Here is a 14,283-nt window from a genome sequence, read left to right as displayed (position 1 = left end):
GTGCAGGCTCTCACTATTACATTATGGGAACAAGTTTCCGCTGTTAACTAGCACTGCGGATGCATGTGACAGTTCAGGCAAAACACAGCACCCTCACTGAAATCTAGTTATTAAACCCATGAAATATAGTCTACATATGTTGTCTAGTCGCTGATTTAAAGAACACACACTTGGTGCATTGTGTCACAGGTTTTATTAACTCTACACCTGCAGGAAAGACAGATTTCAGACACAAGTATGACAAAAAGACAGAAATCCACTCGTGGGCTCACAATGCTGTATGCTTCTCACATCAAACTGTCTCCAGAGATCCTTTGAACAAAGTTGTAAAAGGTTTTGTTTTTTAAAAAAAAACCGCTTGTGCAAGAGTAAATGGATCTAGCAGATCAGATATGAAAGTTGCATCACAGCGAGTCCATCCTGGCGAGTGGCAGACAATAAATCATCAGTTTACCAAACCTGTCTTTTGGCCACGGCTCCTTCCAGGAAAGCAGAAAGTAGTCTGGGCCAATCTAACCACTCATGAAATTACTATTTCTATGTATATATATATATATACACACACACACACACTTTATACAGCTCCTTGTCCTTCAACAAAAAATTCTTAAAATGTTCATTTTGCAAAATCCAACTGGCACATTTACCTCAACTTAACACAAAGGCTCAATATTTGGGAAATATGTTTATTTGTTTAAAGGAAGAGTTTACCTAGATAGAAAAGAGACAACTCTCACTTCTGACCATTAAACATAAACTGGTTAGATTAGCTTAGCATAAAGACTTGAAACAGGGGGAAACTGCTAGCCTGGCAAATTAGTCCTAACAAACATTATTTCTATCTTAAATCTCAATATTAGCTTGATTTGAGCAAAGTCGGTCTTTGTGAAACCAGCCTCAGAGTGATATCAGTTTTCCCATCTAAAACCTTCCACTGCAACACAAATAAGCATATTTCCAGAATTTTGTCTATTTCTTTATAAAAAAAGAACTTCGTTGTAAAGTTCAAAAAGTGTAAATATGTTGTTTAAAATTAAAAGTTGTTTTAAATGGTTCTTTAACTGTTCAGAGACCATGCATCTTCATTTGGAGAGTGTGCTTCAACGTTTGAACGAAAAATAAAAATCACATAATGTTCCTTACAAAAAGCTTACATTCTGCATGCTATGCTGAAATGAGGGAGATAAGGAGCAGGGCAGCTCACGACACTGAAACTTATCTCACAGATTGATTTTACTCCAATGACGGCACAACAATCTTGCAAAAAATAATTACACCAGCACAGAAATATGTTGTTTGCTGTTTGATAGTAGGTTTTTCCAGACTCTTTAAATTAAAATGTATTATGTATAGATGGGTGGTGTAGTGTGTGGCAGTTAATGGAGGGGGAACATCTACCCAAAGCAGAGGAATGTAGGCTTTGAATAGAAGGAGCAAACAGTATGGCAGCATGGTTTCACTCTTCTTCTTCACCTCCTCCTTCCTAGAAGAACCGGCCAGAGTACTGCCTCACACTAAAACAAGACAGAAAGGTTTCATTTCATTACATTTCATAACATTAAGAAGTATCTATTTTAACAGGAACATGACATGTGTCAGGAGCTGTCTAAGCTGGATGCTGCAAACTCCAAGACATTTTTCATGTGGAGCACAATTGAGTTATAAAAAGTAAGCCAAGGTCAGGGCTGAAAATAAATTCTTAAGGCTTCTGCAAGAAGCAAGATGACTGCTGAGTCCAGCTAAGCCTTTTAGTGATGGAAGGGAAAGAAATTTGTGAACTGACAAATGCTTCAAAATTAACTACTGGTTTACGAAAAAAAAAAGGCTCAGCACCCTTATGTACTGGCATATGATAGTGGAAAATGACAACTGATTTAAGAAAACCTGTTTGCTTTTTATAAATTAGGGCAACAACTAATGACTGCCGTCATCATCAACCTGCCAATTACACAAAACATCACAAAATAATGAAAATTGCCCTGTAAGTTGTTTTTTGACAAAATTACAAATGACAAAGCAAAAAAGCTGCACAACCTTAAATTCAAGAGGGTGAAACAATCAAGTATTTGCACTTTACTTAAAAGGACAATGATTAATCAGTTATTAAAATTGTTGTCATTCATTGGATTCATTTTGTGCTGATCAACTAATCAACCAGTTTCAGCTTTAAAAAAAAAAAAATTAGCAGGTATCAAATTTTTTTTGCTGTGTTCAAATGTCTGGAGCACAAACTGACAAAGCAGTAGTATATAGTCAAAGCCAAATGTTTTACTTCTATCGAGTACTGAATGAGCAGGCCATCAGAACTGACCACACTGCTCCAATGTGATGATAAAGACTTTTCTGGAGGGGAAATGACAGGAGCACATGCCTGTTCTGCAGCAGGTACTGCGCGTTCTGGATCTGGTCCTGTGTTCCTGTGATGGTGATGATGCGGTCCTCAGAGCCCTCTAGTGGTTCATCAATCTTGATGGATGCCCCAGACTCATGGCGGATCTGCTTGATCCTCTGGCCACCCTTACCGATGATGGAGCCAGCCAGCTGCACAACAACCACACAAATGGATTTTCTGTCCTCCTTTACTTTAAGAGCCATGTGTTTTTCCACTGTGAATAGATGTCTGACTTACATCTTTTGGGATGGTTACTTGTGTTGTGATGACTGGGCCTCCTATATCACTGTATGAGCCTCTACCACCTAAGAGGCGATAAAGTACATCTAAGGTGAATTTGTCTTCAATTAAAGCGTGAAACCACATGAAACAATGCCTTCAGGTTAAGAAGCAAGACAGGGACAGTAAAGATTAGTTCACACTCACCAGCCTGAAAGTGCTCCCAGGAAGAATTGTTGTCTTAGAAAACAGTGAAAAGAAAACAAGAAAGTGAAAAATGAAAATACACCATTGGGACAAAGAAAAGGGATAGTGTGACAGTAAACAACACAGACAGAATGTCCAGGACAAATAAGTTCTCCATTGCTGTGCTCAAACAAGTATGTTAAAGGACAAATATGCGTTTGTTCTGTTTTTGTTAGGAGTAACTGTGTCCCCATATGACATATCTGAAAAGGATGATGGCCAAAACCAAAACACACAAGAACAAAACAGGGTTTTCCTTTGAAGAATTAACTGCAGGACTCACCATATCCACCTCCACTCTGCATTTCAGGATCAGTTGGTAGCAGTAAAAAAGACAAAACATAAAACTGTTTTAATTTCACTTTCTGATAATATGTGATTAGAACCTTTTAAAGTTTTATGGACAATAATAAACAGTTAATTCTACAAAGTTATAAACAACCTGGCCAATACTGTATAGGATCTTTTTTGTCTAAAGAATCAATGATCTGAGGCACAGACTCAGCAAAGTGTTGGAAATGTTCCACAACTTCTGAGTCAGTACTGATTCAGTGTTAGCAGTCCCTGCATGTTTAGTGGCATTCATGTTTTATCTCAATAGTGCATTACTCCTTTTCATTCTGAGGCCTGCAGGGCACTGAAACATCTGTAGGAACTAAGATGATAAGAGTTTTTTCCAGTATCTTTATGGAATTATTCACCTGAAAAACACTAAAAACAAAACAGTGATAGGATACAGCTGTCCTTGAATGATGTAATAGTCATAATGTGATAATGGCTTAAAGACAACTTGAAGCTCTAGGTACTAAAAGTTGCTGATGTAGTGATGTATGCCTTCTATGGTTAAAGAAAAGAACTGCTTGAGTAACTTTGACACTTGTTCTGCCTGCAGCCAGAGATGGGAGTAAATTATTTTCTCATGTTAGCTATTGTGTCTACATTTTCTATTTTACAGCATCACCTTGCAAAATATTTCTGCTGAATACTGTGAAAGTACAGAGTTCACACTGCCCTTGGACTTCTGGTTATTGTGAAGAGGTTCCATTAGCAGATTTTACAGCATGAGATGAGATTCAGATGGTGTGAAAAGAAAAATAACACACAACCATCTAAAGAATAAACATTACAGATATAAAATGATTCCATATTTTATGTTAAAGCAGTCACTGACTTTAGCACTTAGGAACACTGAAACTGGGTCAAAAATACAACCTTATTGAGTGCTTAAGCTTTCAACAATCTGGGATATTACTTTTTTATAGATATGGTTCATCACAGCGCTAATTTTATCAAACAATTAATTGCTCATATTTAGGACATTTAAAAACACTATAATGATTTCACTTAACCTGATAAAGGATAAATTCATCCTCTGACTTTTCAAAAGGTAATAGAAACGTATTAATGTGACCATCTAGATTAGAACAAGGTTATCCCCTAAATTTTTTGAATTATCTCAGCAATACATTACATCTTTTACCAACTTGTATTTATGGAGATTTTAGATGAGTAAAAGAAAAGCCATATGCTTCCCTTATCTTATTCATTTCTAGAGACTTGTTGCTGAAATCCATTCTCATTTTGATAAGCAAACCAAGATGTTTATCGGATTGTCATGCACTGTTTGTTTTAAATATCAGGAATTCGCTGACAACTTATTGGTATTTATTTGGTCAAATGAAGTCTTTGCCCTGTTACTGAAAGTACTTGTTTTGAGCTAAGACCGGGAAGGGAACCTGCTCAGGAATTACTTTGGTTTCAGCTCAAGTTCATTTGCCAGCCTGGTGGATCTCTGGACTACGTACTCAGCTGCTCTGTGGTAACCAAGGAGACAACTGTTGCCAGGCAACAACAGGCCTAAATCAGTGTGCATACACAGTGAAAACGCAGCACAGCTCCATGCCTCTGTGCTCTGTACTACACTCAGAAAAAGGAATTCCCATCACCTCATCTGCAGCATAATTCACAAACGCCTACTACACAACAAGAAAGCTGCAGACATACAGCCTGGCATTACAGCAGCACCTGTAAACGTTGATGGCACTCACCATGCTGTCATAACGGTCTCCTCGGCCTCTTCTTTCACTACACACAAAAAGGTATGCATTAATATAGTTTCTCTACACTACAGGACACTTAACAATACAGTATCAAGCAGGTCAGCACTGTTGAATTGGTATTAAGAAAGCTCAGTGTTAAACACGTGCAGACTCTCCTCATGGCCTGTGACCAGACTCTGAATCAACGCTGGTGGGTTGGCATTCTGGTACAGAGCAACTTTCAGTGACATCTGTCGCTGAACTTTCTGTAAAAATATAATTATTGTAAATTCTCAGACCCTTATTTGGGGGCATGCTTATATTAGAGCAGGCCTTTATTTCTAGGTCAGTAGGTATGTATAGGTAGAACTATAATGTGGAAATCATCAGTTTTGAGCCTGGCTGATAGAAGTTTAACACATTCATTTGTAAAGAAATAACAAAACAACTGGGACTGAGTATGAAAACATTTCTGTTTAAGAAATGAAACCTCAGAACACTATACCATTAGGTATGAGCAACTCCTGCTCTGCTGATGATCTGGGTGAATATGGAAATGTACATTTTACTAATATTAATACTTGAGCTGATGCAGCAGGCTGTGGGTAATTCCCTCAATATTTACTTAACATGACATTTATTTGTTCATGTTGGCCAGAAGTCATTATTTGAACACCAGCCCTTATTACCATCCTTTTCCATGCTCACCTTGGTCTTTCGTCCATACTGCTGTGGTAGCTGCCATGTGCAAATCTGTCTCCCCTGTAAACAATGACAGACAATGAAAGAGCATTGGAAAAATAAAAATGTCAATCTGTATTTAATCAATATATTGTCGCTTTCACACCTGTTTGGTTCAATAAGAATAAATAAGACGTTCTGTTGCCTTTTAGCTTTGGCGTGGCAAATCTAATTCTGGTGACTGAAGAAAAATTATGCGTGAACTTTTTGAAATTATTTATCCTGGCATCAGAAAGATCTCAAAATGATGATTAGAATTTTTAGCAGCCTACAACTGGCACACTATGAAACATTATTCACTCACCTTTAATATAGAAATTGCTTAAATACACACCATATCAGAGTCTGCATGGAAGAAGATAAAGGCTCTATTCTTTATATTCTTGACTGACAGCTTTCACACCAGCCCAAATGAACCAAGCCACTGTGAACCATGCAAGTGGGAAAGCAACCAAACTAAGTGAGCTTTTACTTACCCTCTTGGCAGTGGTGGTGGTGGAAGAGGCAGGTTGCGTGCTCGACTGCCGCCTCGTCCACCTCTGCTCAGAGGTGGTGGAGGACCTCGACGGGGGCTCAGGTCATCATAGTCCCTTCTGGATGGAGGCATGGGTCTGCTGCCACGAACGGGAGGCATACGTTCAAAGCCCCCATGCACACGAATGGGGAAGCCACCAATGGGTCGTCTTCCCCGTTCCTCAAATAACATGGTGAAACCTCCATAGTCATATGTTTCATCATAGAAATTAGGGTCATAAGGCTGGGCACGACCTTTGATTGGCGCCTGCACATTGAAGGCAAAGAAAAAGAAAGACAAGAGATTGCAAAAGCCTACTCAGAAATAACTGATGAAACCAATGATGAGGTGAAACCCAAGACTGTAAAGTATGAAGAGGCTATCAGCAGATTTCAAGACTGTGAACGCACCTCTGACACCAGCTCCAGAATAACTTTTATACATTCAATAACACGTTCAGGTTTTCCTCCAACCAGGACGACTCTGTCCGTGGAGTGTGGACAGCACTCCTGAAACAACTTAATGGTGGTCTGGGTGTTCTGGCACAGAAACATGAATATGAACATGAATACCATCACTTTTCATTATTTTACTACTGAACTATTCAGGGACACCAGAAAAAAAACAAACAAAAAAAAAAATCAATTTGGCCTTGTATACATGCACATAATGTTATTACTGTTAATACTACTGCAAACTAAGTTATGGAACATAGTAAAAGGAAACATGGAGAACCAGACCATAGTTTGTTCACAACAGTATAAAAAGTATAAAACCTAATACAACAATTATAACAACTGATCTACAGAACATCAAGGTGAGGCTCCCACAAACCTAGAGTCTGTCCTACCTCTCTCAGCTCCTTTATCTTGGCACCTTTCACCCCAATGATGCCCCCTGCCAAACTCTGATGGATCAGCAAGCGAAGCTCACAGTCAAAATCAATCCCACTATAATGTTGGTACTGTAAAAACAATGCACAGTCAGTAATATCAGTAGGATCTTGCGGATAAAATATAGGATATTTTTGTTTTGTAAAATATTGCAATTTTAATTTTACTTTTCTAAAATGATGAACCAAGGTCTGGCCAAGCTGTTGGAAAATCATCAAAAAATATCAGCCTCAGAAACAACACAGAATTATCACTTCTGTGAAAAATCAAGATACCACTTGAAAAATATATCCAAGGTCAGTAAAGTGTGATGCATAATATGTTACAGGGCACAAAAACCTGGATCAATATAAATGTGTAATCTTTTATTTTGGTGTTTGGACACATCTGATGCAATGTGTTCCAGGTGCTAAATATGGTAGAGGATCAATATTAGTATGGGCTGCCATTGCATAGGAGTGACTGCAGTGATTTGTCTGCACGGTCAATAACAGGTCCAGGCTCTCAGGTTGACGTGAGTAGTTTAAAAAGACCACTGCAGTAAAGGCATATGCATGACTTATGGCCAGCTCTGCTTTTACAACCAAAGTAAAGGGTTATAGTTTGGGTTAGGACTGTTTTGATGGGTTGGGTTTAGTAAAGCTAAGGTTTACAATATAATATATAGGTTTGGGTCTCTTCAGGTTCAGGTATGCATTTTCCCAGCTGGTAAGCTGCGTTTAGTCTAATCCGGTAGAGATCCTGTTTGGACCTCGGTTTGACAGACCTCAGTTGGACCACTATTTGAATCTGTGAGGTCTATCAAACATAATATCAACATTTTTTAATGCAAATGTTTGCATGTCCTTATGTGCATTCATGAAACAAGTAAAAGTGTGGAGATACTTAAAAATATTGTGCTGCTGGTGCTACAACCTACACAGGGATTCAATTCTGCATATTTACAACCAAATGATATTTTTTTCAGTTCTTTTAATTCCAACATGCCTCATATGTCTAACACCAAACTCATCAATCATCCTGGACTGTTCTCTGCTCACATACACACAATTAACAAGGTAATTACCATTGAGCCTTACCTCCTCTAGAGTTGGTATAATTTTCAGCAGAATGTCTCCAATAGTGTCGATGCTGGCATTCACACTCAGGATCCTGTCAGGGACCATTTTGGCCAAAAGTAAGCAAGGCATTATAAAACAGTTTAAAAGTACAACACAAAACCTGATAAAAAAAAAAAAATGTGAGAAGTTGTTCAACAAACAGTTACAGAGAGACTTACAAAAGGTTTCAAACTAAAAAGAAAAAATTAGGACTATGCACAATTATAACTTTTCCCCAACACTAAACTGATTTAAATAAGCAGCTGACATGCACTCAATCTAGTATTATTTTGAAAGAGAAGCCTTGAGAGGATGGGCAGCTTCAGAACGGCTTAAATTAACGTGAGACTCGTCACAGAGTTGGGGGAGGGTGTGCGAGAGAGTTTGTATATAACCTTCCCACCACCAGCAAGTTGGGGAAAAGGAACATAAACTGAAACAATAATCTGCCATGACAATTGCACCACCAGCACACCTTCTTTACTGTAATCAGGGGGTTGGGGAAGAGGAAAGATGTGGGGAGGAGAGGGCTTGAGGCTGAGGTGAGGAGTAGACGAGGTGGGCAGTAGAAAACAGAGCATAGGAGTTGAAGTGGGGAAGGATATATGAGTGATTACTACCAACTACTCTGTGGCACAGGACAACAGCAAGGGTGGGGTGGGGTGGGGTTATGAAAAGTTTGGCAGGCAGCTCTGATCTGATGTGACCTGAGAGAAATTTAACAGAAGCGATGCAGCACAATTAAATAAAGAGACAACATTAATGAGTGACAGAGTGGGGGACTGAGCCTCCGAACAAGAGCCAGCGCTCTCTCAGAGATCATGGACAGTGATGCTGAAAACAGTGGGTAGGGGGATGGAGGAGGAGGGGGGAGTCAGAGATAAGGGGACCAGGTGGGCCACAAAGGACAGAGCGAGAAAAAGATATCTGCTTCCAAAAGTTTCATGGTAATTTTTTACATCAGAGCAAGGAAAACCAGCATCCGACAGCTGTGTTGCTAACATTATTCTACTTAGTAGTGGGTTGTCAGTGATTCACTGCTTGGACAATAAACTATAATGACAAAGAGCAACTCAATGGAGATGCTTAAAATGGACAGAAAAAAAAAATCAAAAGTAACAATACACGTCTCTTACAAGTGGAGAAGGAGGGGGGTGTTTGGAGGATGGGGGAGTATACTGTCATGTATATAAATATGTTCAAATGAAACAGAAGGCAGGATATCAAAGACATGTTTCACTGTTCTAATCAGGCAGTGAGGCAATAACTGGTGGGACATACCGCTCTGGGCCACTGCTGTCTGGGACTGATACACTGGCATTGTACTGCATGGGCCGAGGTGATGGTGGTGGTGGTGGTGGTTGTGGTGGAGGAGGTTGGCATTGGGCGGGGGCATTCAATCACAAGTTAGGCGCCCATTTAAGGAGGGGCACGGTTTATGGGCGGGGCCAACCGGGAGTGTCAGGTGGGCGGGCGGGCGTTCAGGGGCGGAGGTTGGGCCAACATCAAGGTGGGCAACGCAGGAGGGGCATGTCGATCCAGTACATGGGCAACGGAGGAAGGTGGCCAAAAATAAAAACAAAAAAGTAAAGGAGAAGGGAAGAGGGGGAGAAGGAATACATTTTTAATTGAATACACGCTTTACTTTGTCCCAAAAGTGAAATGAGAGACTTGAAACTGTGGTAAGTGAAGAAGAACAGGAAGTGTGACCTGGACAAAGATTAGTTTGTTACACAGTCTGGAAAGCTACAGAGATTCACTTTCCTCCAAAAGAAAAAAAAGAAAAGAAAAAAAAAAAAAAACAAAAACACTACAACCTCTCAGGCTTTGAGGAACTTGTTGTCATGTCAAGGACAAACAAAGTGTCAACACTGTAAAGGGAACTGCGCTCAGGCTGAAACTCACAAGAGAACCGAACATAAAATCCAACAGATCTGTTTAAAAATGCCTTCCTTGTGTGTCCACAGTGCATGTCAATTGTTGATGTCAAATGATTAAAAACAAAGAATTCTAAGACTGTTTCTGTGGGAACTGAGTAAGTCGGGGTTCAAATTATTTTGAATTTGGGTTTGGATCATTTTAATTTAAATATCTTTCAACAATAACACAGCACAGTGGTGTCAGCTCCAAAAGGTTCTGCAACAGAGGGGCGTGAGCCTAATAAATGTTCTCCTCAGCTGCAGAAATGTTGGCAGCATTTTATTTATTTACTCACGTCTGTGCGTAGGGCTTTTATGTTCTTTCCACCCTTTCCGATAACAGCACCAGCATTCTGCGAAAACAAGAGGGGTTTCCTTAGAAAAACAAAACTCGTTTGATTAATAGGGGAAAAAAACAACAGATTGGCCCAAACACTGATGTGGTCCACTGTGGGAGCTGAATAAATCTTTACTTTGCTCTGAAGCAGCACACGGAGCTCCACCATTTCATCTGTGTTGCGTGACCGTTTAAAGGCCTGTTCCTCGTCCATGTCCTCAGCTGGGCGTTTACCTGAGAGGAAGACAATTCAGATCAAAATTGAACCACGCAGTCATTGCACACATGGTATTCATCAATCACAACTGATAACTTAAGTGGTAATTAACATAACAGCACTGTAACTAATGTAACGCTAATGTATAGCAGTATTTAAAAAAAAAAAAAAAAAACAGACTATGCCTCTGTATGGAAAAAATGGCAAAGGGAAGCTAATCATTATTAATGACTACAGCCACTAAAACTTTCCTATTAGTGACCAAAAAAAATTATATCGACTGCTAAATATAAAGTGCGTTTTGCCCAAAGAATGGATTTCTTTCAGCAGCCAACTGTATCCTGGAATATATCCAGCACTACCATGTACCCTTCCTGGATTAAAACACGGCAGATCTGTTCAGAGCCCACCGAACAGCAGTTTCTTGGACACAAGAATCCCTCAACCATCTGACATGTCCACATGCTATGTAGTGCAAGCCAGGAATATTCTTTTTTTTCCTCCCTTGAGTGAAGTAATTAACCGGTATGTTTCACACACTATATTTCAAACTGGATATAACACTAGACAGGCTCAGTTCATTTTCTACTTACTCTATGAGTTCATTCATGCAGTTTAAATTATGGTCATGCATGACTAAGTTTTGCTTTGTCAAAATTAAGATGTATGATCTTACCATTAGCATCAGAGTTGCTGAATGTGATGTCTTCTTCCTGCAGCTCGATTTTCACCTCCATTGTCTTGCACCTACAGTGTAATGCAAACAGGCTTTCTGGATTTGCTAAAAAAAAAGGCAATGATATGATGAGCAGATGTAAAGATCTGATGTGATCAATGCTTAGTTGTCAGGTAACCTTGCAATAATTTTGGAGCATTTAATTCATTGTTTGGCCTTTTTATATGCCAGAAAAACATAAAAAAAATATCTATCACACGTTACCAAAGCCCAATGTGATGTCTTCAGAGTTGATGTTGTGTCCAAAAAACCCAAAACCCAAAGATATTCAGTTTACTATGACATAACACTAGGAAGAGCAGAAAATACTTAAATATTAGAAGTTGGAACCAGACAATATTCAGCATATTATTATTTGTAAAATGAATTAATTACAGAACACCCTACAGTCAATCCCTAGTGTACATCATGCATGTTGTCTGGTTAGTCAAAACATTGTAACATGCACAATCTAGGGTCTAAGTGGTCCTACGTATAAACCCTGCACAAACTATATTGTACCATGCAGTCCTAGTTGAGCAGCATCACTCCAGTACTGAGGCCTCGCTAAACCAGTGGTGCTGCTCAACGCCTACAGGAATTAGCAGCACCCATTTTAAGCACCCATGGGTTTGTCACCTACAGCAACAACACACGTACCTATAGGTGCGTTAGCGCCAACAGGCAGCAATTAGCCGTTTGTGGAGGTAGCCCATCACGCAACGTTACTGCAACGTGTTTTCTAAACCCCAAAAACAATCACTCAAACAAACTGTGCAGAAATTGCGCAATTCCAAAACACGCAAAGTGGGGAGGTGTATGTCACTTAGCAGAAGTTAGCTAGCTTTAGCTTGTGTGCGGTGTTACTAAGTTGACATTGGGTTAGTCTGCTATGCTAACAGCTCGACTAAGCTAGCCAGTTGTTTTCTGTGAGGCGTGTCTCCGGCTGCACTTTACACGTTGCGAAGGTACAACATTCACAAATAACAGGAACACGGCGCTAACGACACGCCAGCTATCTTTCTAATGTCAGCAATGAAGCCCGACTGTGTCAGCAAAAACGTTAAACGACGCGACGTTATGTTACCGAATAGCTAAAACATGACGGTTAATACAACAAACCTGCGGTAAAACCACGTTCACTGCGGTCCTCCGCGCTTCCCTCGCCCTGAAACGTTTGCACGTTTCCAGCATGGACACTCATCCGGTGGTTTGTTACTTACGCTTACCAAGGCAGCCGGGTGGGCGGGGCTAAGGCACATTATAACCGCTGGAGAGTCTGCGTAACCGTAGGGCCGAGCAGACTACATGATCAAACGCTCCCTGAGAGTTATGGGGACTTCTCATCCCGAGTTCAGACCCGCAGGCAGCTCCTCTGCCTCACGTTCCCACCCCGCTCCCTCCGACTTAACTTCCCCGGAACCCTGGAGAAAAAAAAATAGTTGTCCTACCCCCACTTACGGGTTTTATCTCAGCTTTTACTCCGTTCACGCTTCTTTCCACTCCTACTTGTTTTTTGTTTCATTAGGTCGTTTTAAATATTTCTGCAGTCATTTTTCTTTTCGGTGTTGTTTTCTTTTTCTTTTAAATAATTTTGTATAGGTTTGCATGTATTTTTTTTTTCATTTTGTGGCCCTTTTCAGTCATTTTGTATTCATTTGTTTGAGGCTCCAATAATAAGGTCACAGTCCCTCCATGCTTCTTAGGTCTAGGGGTCCCTTGACTCCTTGGATATGTGCATGATGGCAGATTTATTAAACACTTTTGGAGTTACCTCTTATTTTTGTGGTTGAGGTTTACTATTGTTCTAATACAAACACAATTATAAATCAACATGGAGTTATTGTTTTACTTATCTTGTCCACAGAGCCCAGTATATTTATAAAGACTAGAGTTCAGCTGCGGAGATCAGGTCTGATAAAGCCATTTATTTTATTATCACAGAGAAGAAAGTGAAAGGGCTAATGGAGGAGTGGATTCTTAGCCTAACAAAAACAACAAACATGAACTACAGCAATACTTAAATGGGATTTTTATATCTCCTCATCACGCCCAGTGAACTTTCATGTCAGGACAACCTTGTTGAAAGCCTTTTAACAGTTACATGTGAAGCTCAAAACCCCCTGAGCAGCAACAATAAACATCTGTATCAAATTATTAAAATTACTTGTAAGCTCTTATTCCTAAGTTTCACCCTTTTCTACCATTAGTGTGTTTTATTCCTGCTAGCTATTGATGAACGCAAGTTCAGTCTTCTTGTGCTGATTTTACAATAAAGCATAATGTATGAATCCTATGTGACAACTGAAGTTTTGGAAACACTGTGTGGATCTAGCATTTTTTTCAAAACAAGAATCAGCTGTATTGGCCAAGTATGTCCACACAATCAAGGAATGTGACTCTGGTCTCTCTTTAAAGCATGGTGTGTATTTTAAAGTGTAAACAGATCATTTATAATTTGTATGTAGTGTGTTTAAGTGGTACAGAGTTTTTGCACAGGGATTGTTTTCTGACATTACATGACTGATTAAAATGTACGGTTGGAAATACATAAAAGCTGTTGTGCCTGAAAAAAAAAATTCTTGTTTGACTGTTACATTGTCTGTAATCCAAACTAGACTGGGAGACAGTGCAGGATCTAAATCAGTGGACTGAGTCACGGCTGCATCACTCCACACAAAGTTCAAGTCAGGTCTGCTGGTGGTAGACCTGGAGGAGGATTGGGGGTTCAAGGAGCTGGATGCTGAAGAAGTGGCACAAAACTAGCCTACATGTACAAAAAGATGAATATCCTTTTTGGTCTGACATACCAAAATACTCAGTGTTAAATAACTTCCCCACACTAGATTTTATGTCTTCTGCTGGGGCAAGGCAAAGTTCAAACTCATGTTTCACTGAGGGGAACCACCTCAAGATATGGATTTTTTCAAGATAAGGACATCATTCAGGCT

At 39.7% G+C, this 14,283-nt stretch overlaps 1 protein-coding gene across 11 annotated transcripts; it reads right to left on the bottom strand.

Moving 5' to 3' along the window:
- Nucleotides 1-174: 174 nt before the first annotated feature.
- hnrpkl (heterogeneous nuclear ribonucleoprotein K, like) lies at nt 175-12,573 on the bottom strand. Of its 11 annotated transcripts, none has more exons than XM_026296818.1 (18): nt 12,455-12,553; nt 11,558-11,575; nt 11,294-11,398; nt 10,537-10,634; nt 10,360-10,416; nt 9,426-9,469; nt 8,124-8,196; nt 7,212-7,244; nt 7,002-7,115; nt 6,562-6,690; nt 6,114-6,418; nt 5,605-5,658; nt 4,906-4,942; nt 3,141-3,156; nt 2,819-2,851; nt 2,630-2,697; nt 2,372-2,541; nt 175-1,514 (listed from the first exon to the last, which is right to left on the bottom strand). In XM_026296818.1, the coding sequence occupies exons 1-18, from the start codon at nt 12,534-12,536 to the stop codon at nt 1,484-1,486; spliced, it is 1,467 nt and encodes a 488-aa protein (XP_026152603.1). In that variant the 5' UTR covers nt 12,537-12,553; the 3' UTR covers nt 175-1,483. The 11 variants fall into 11 exon arrangements, with proteins under 11 accessions (XP_026152603.1, XP_026152609.1, XP_026152612.1 ...); XM_026296824.1 differs by having other exon boundaries at nt 11,558-11,642; nt 12,455-12,550; XM_026296827.1 differs by having other exon boundaries at nt 11,294-11,364; nt 11,558-11,642; nt 12,455-12,550.
- Nucleotides 12,574-14,283: the final 1,710 nt, after the last annotated feature.

The sequence above is a fragment of the Mastacembelus armatus genome, chromosome 12 (genome assembly GCF_900324485.2).
Source record: "Mastacembelus armatus chromosome 12, fMasArm1.2, whole genome shotgun sequence".
Taxonomy (NCBI): domain Eukaryota; kingdom Metazoa; phylum Chordata; class Actinopteri; order Synbranchiformes; family Mastacembelidae; genus Mastacembelus; species Mastacembelus armatus.
The sequence above is the reverse complement of the archived record's forward strand: the minus strand, read 5'-3'. Positions and strand labels throughout refer to the sequence as shown.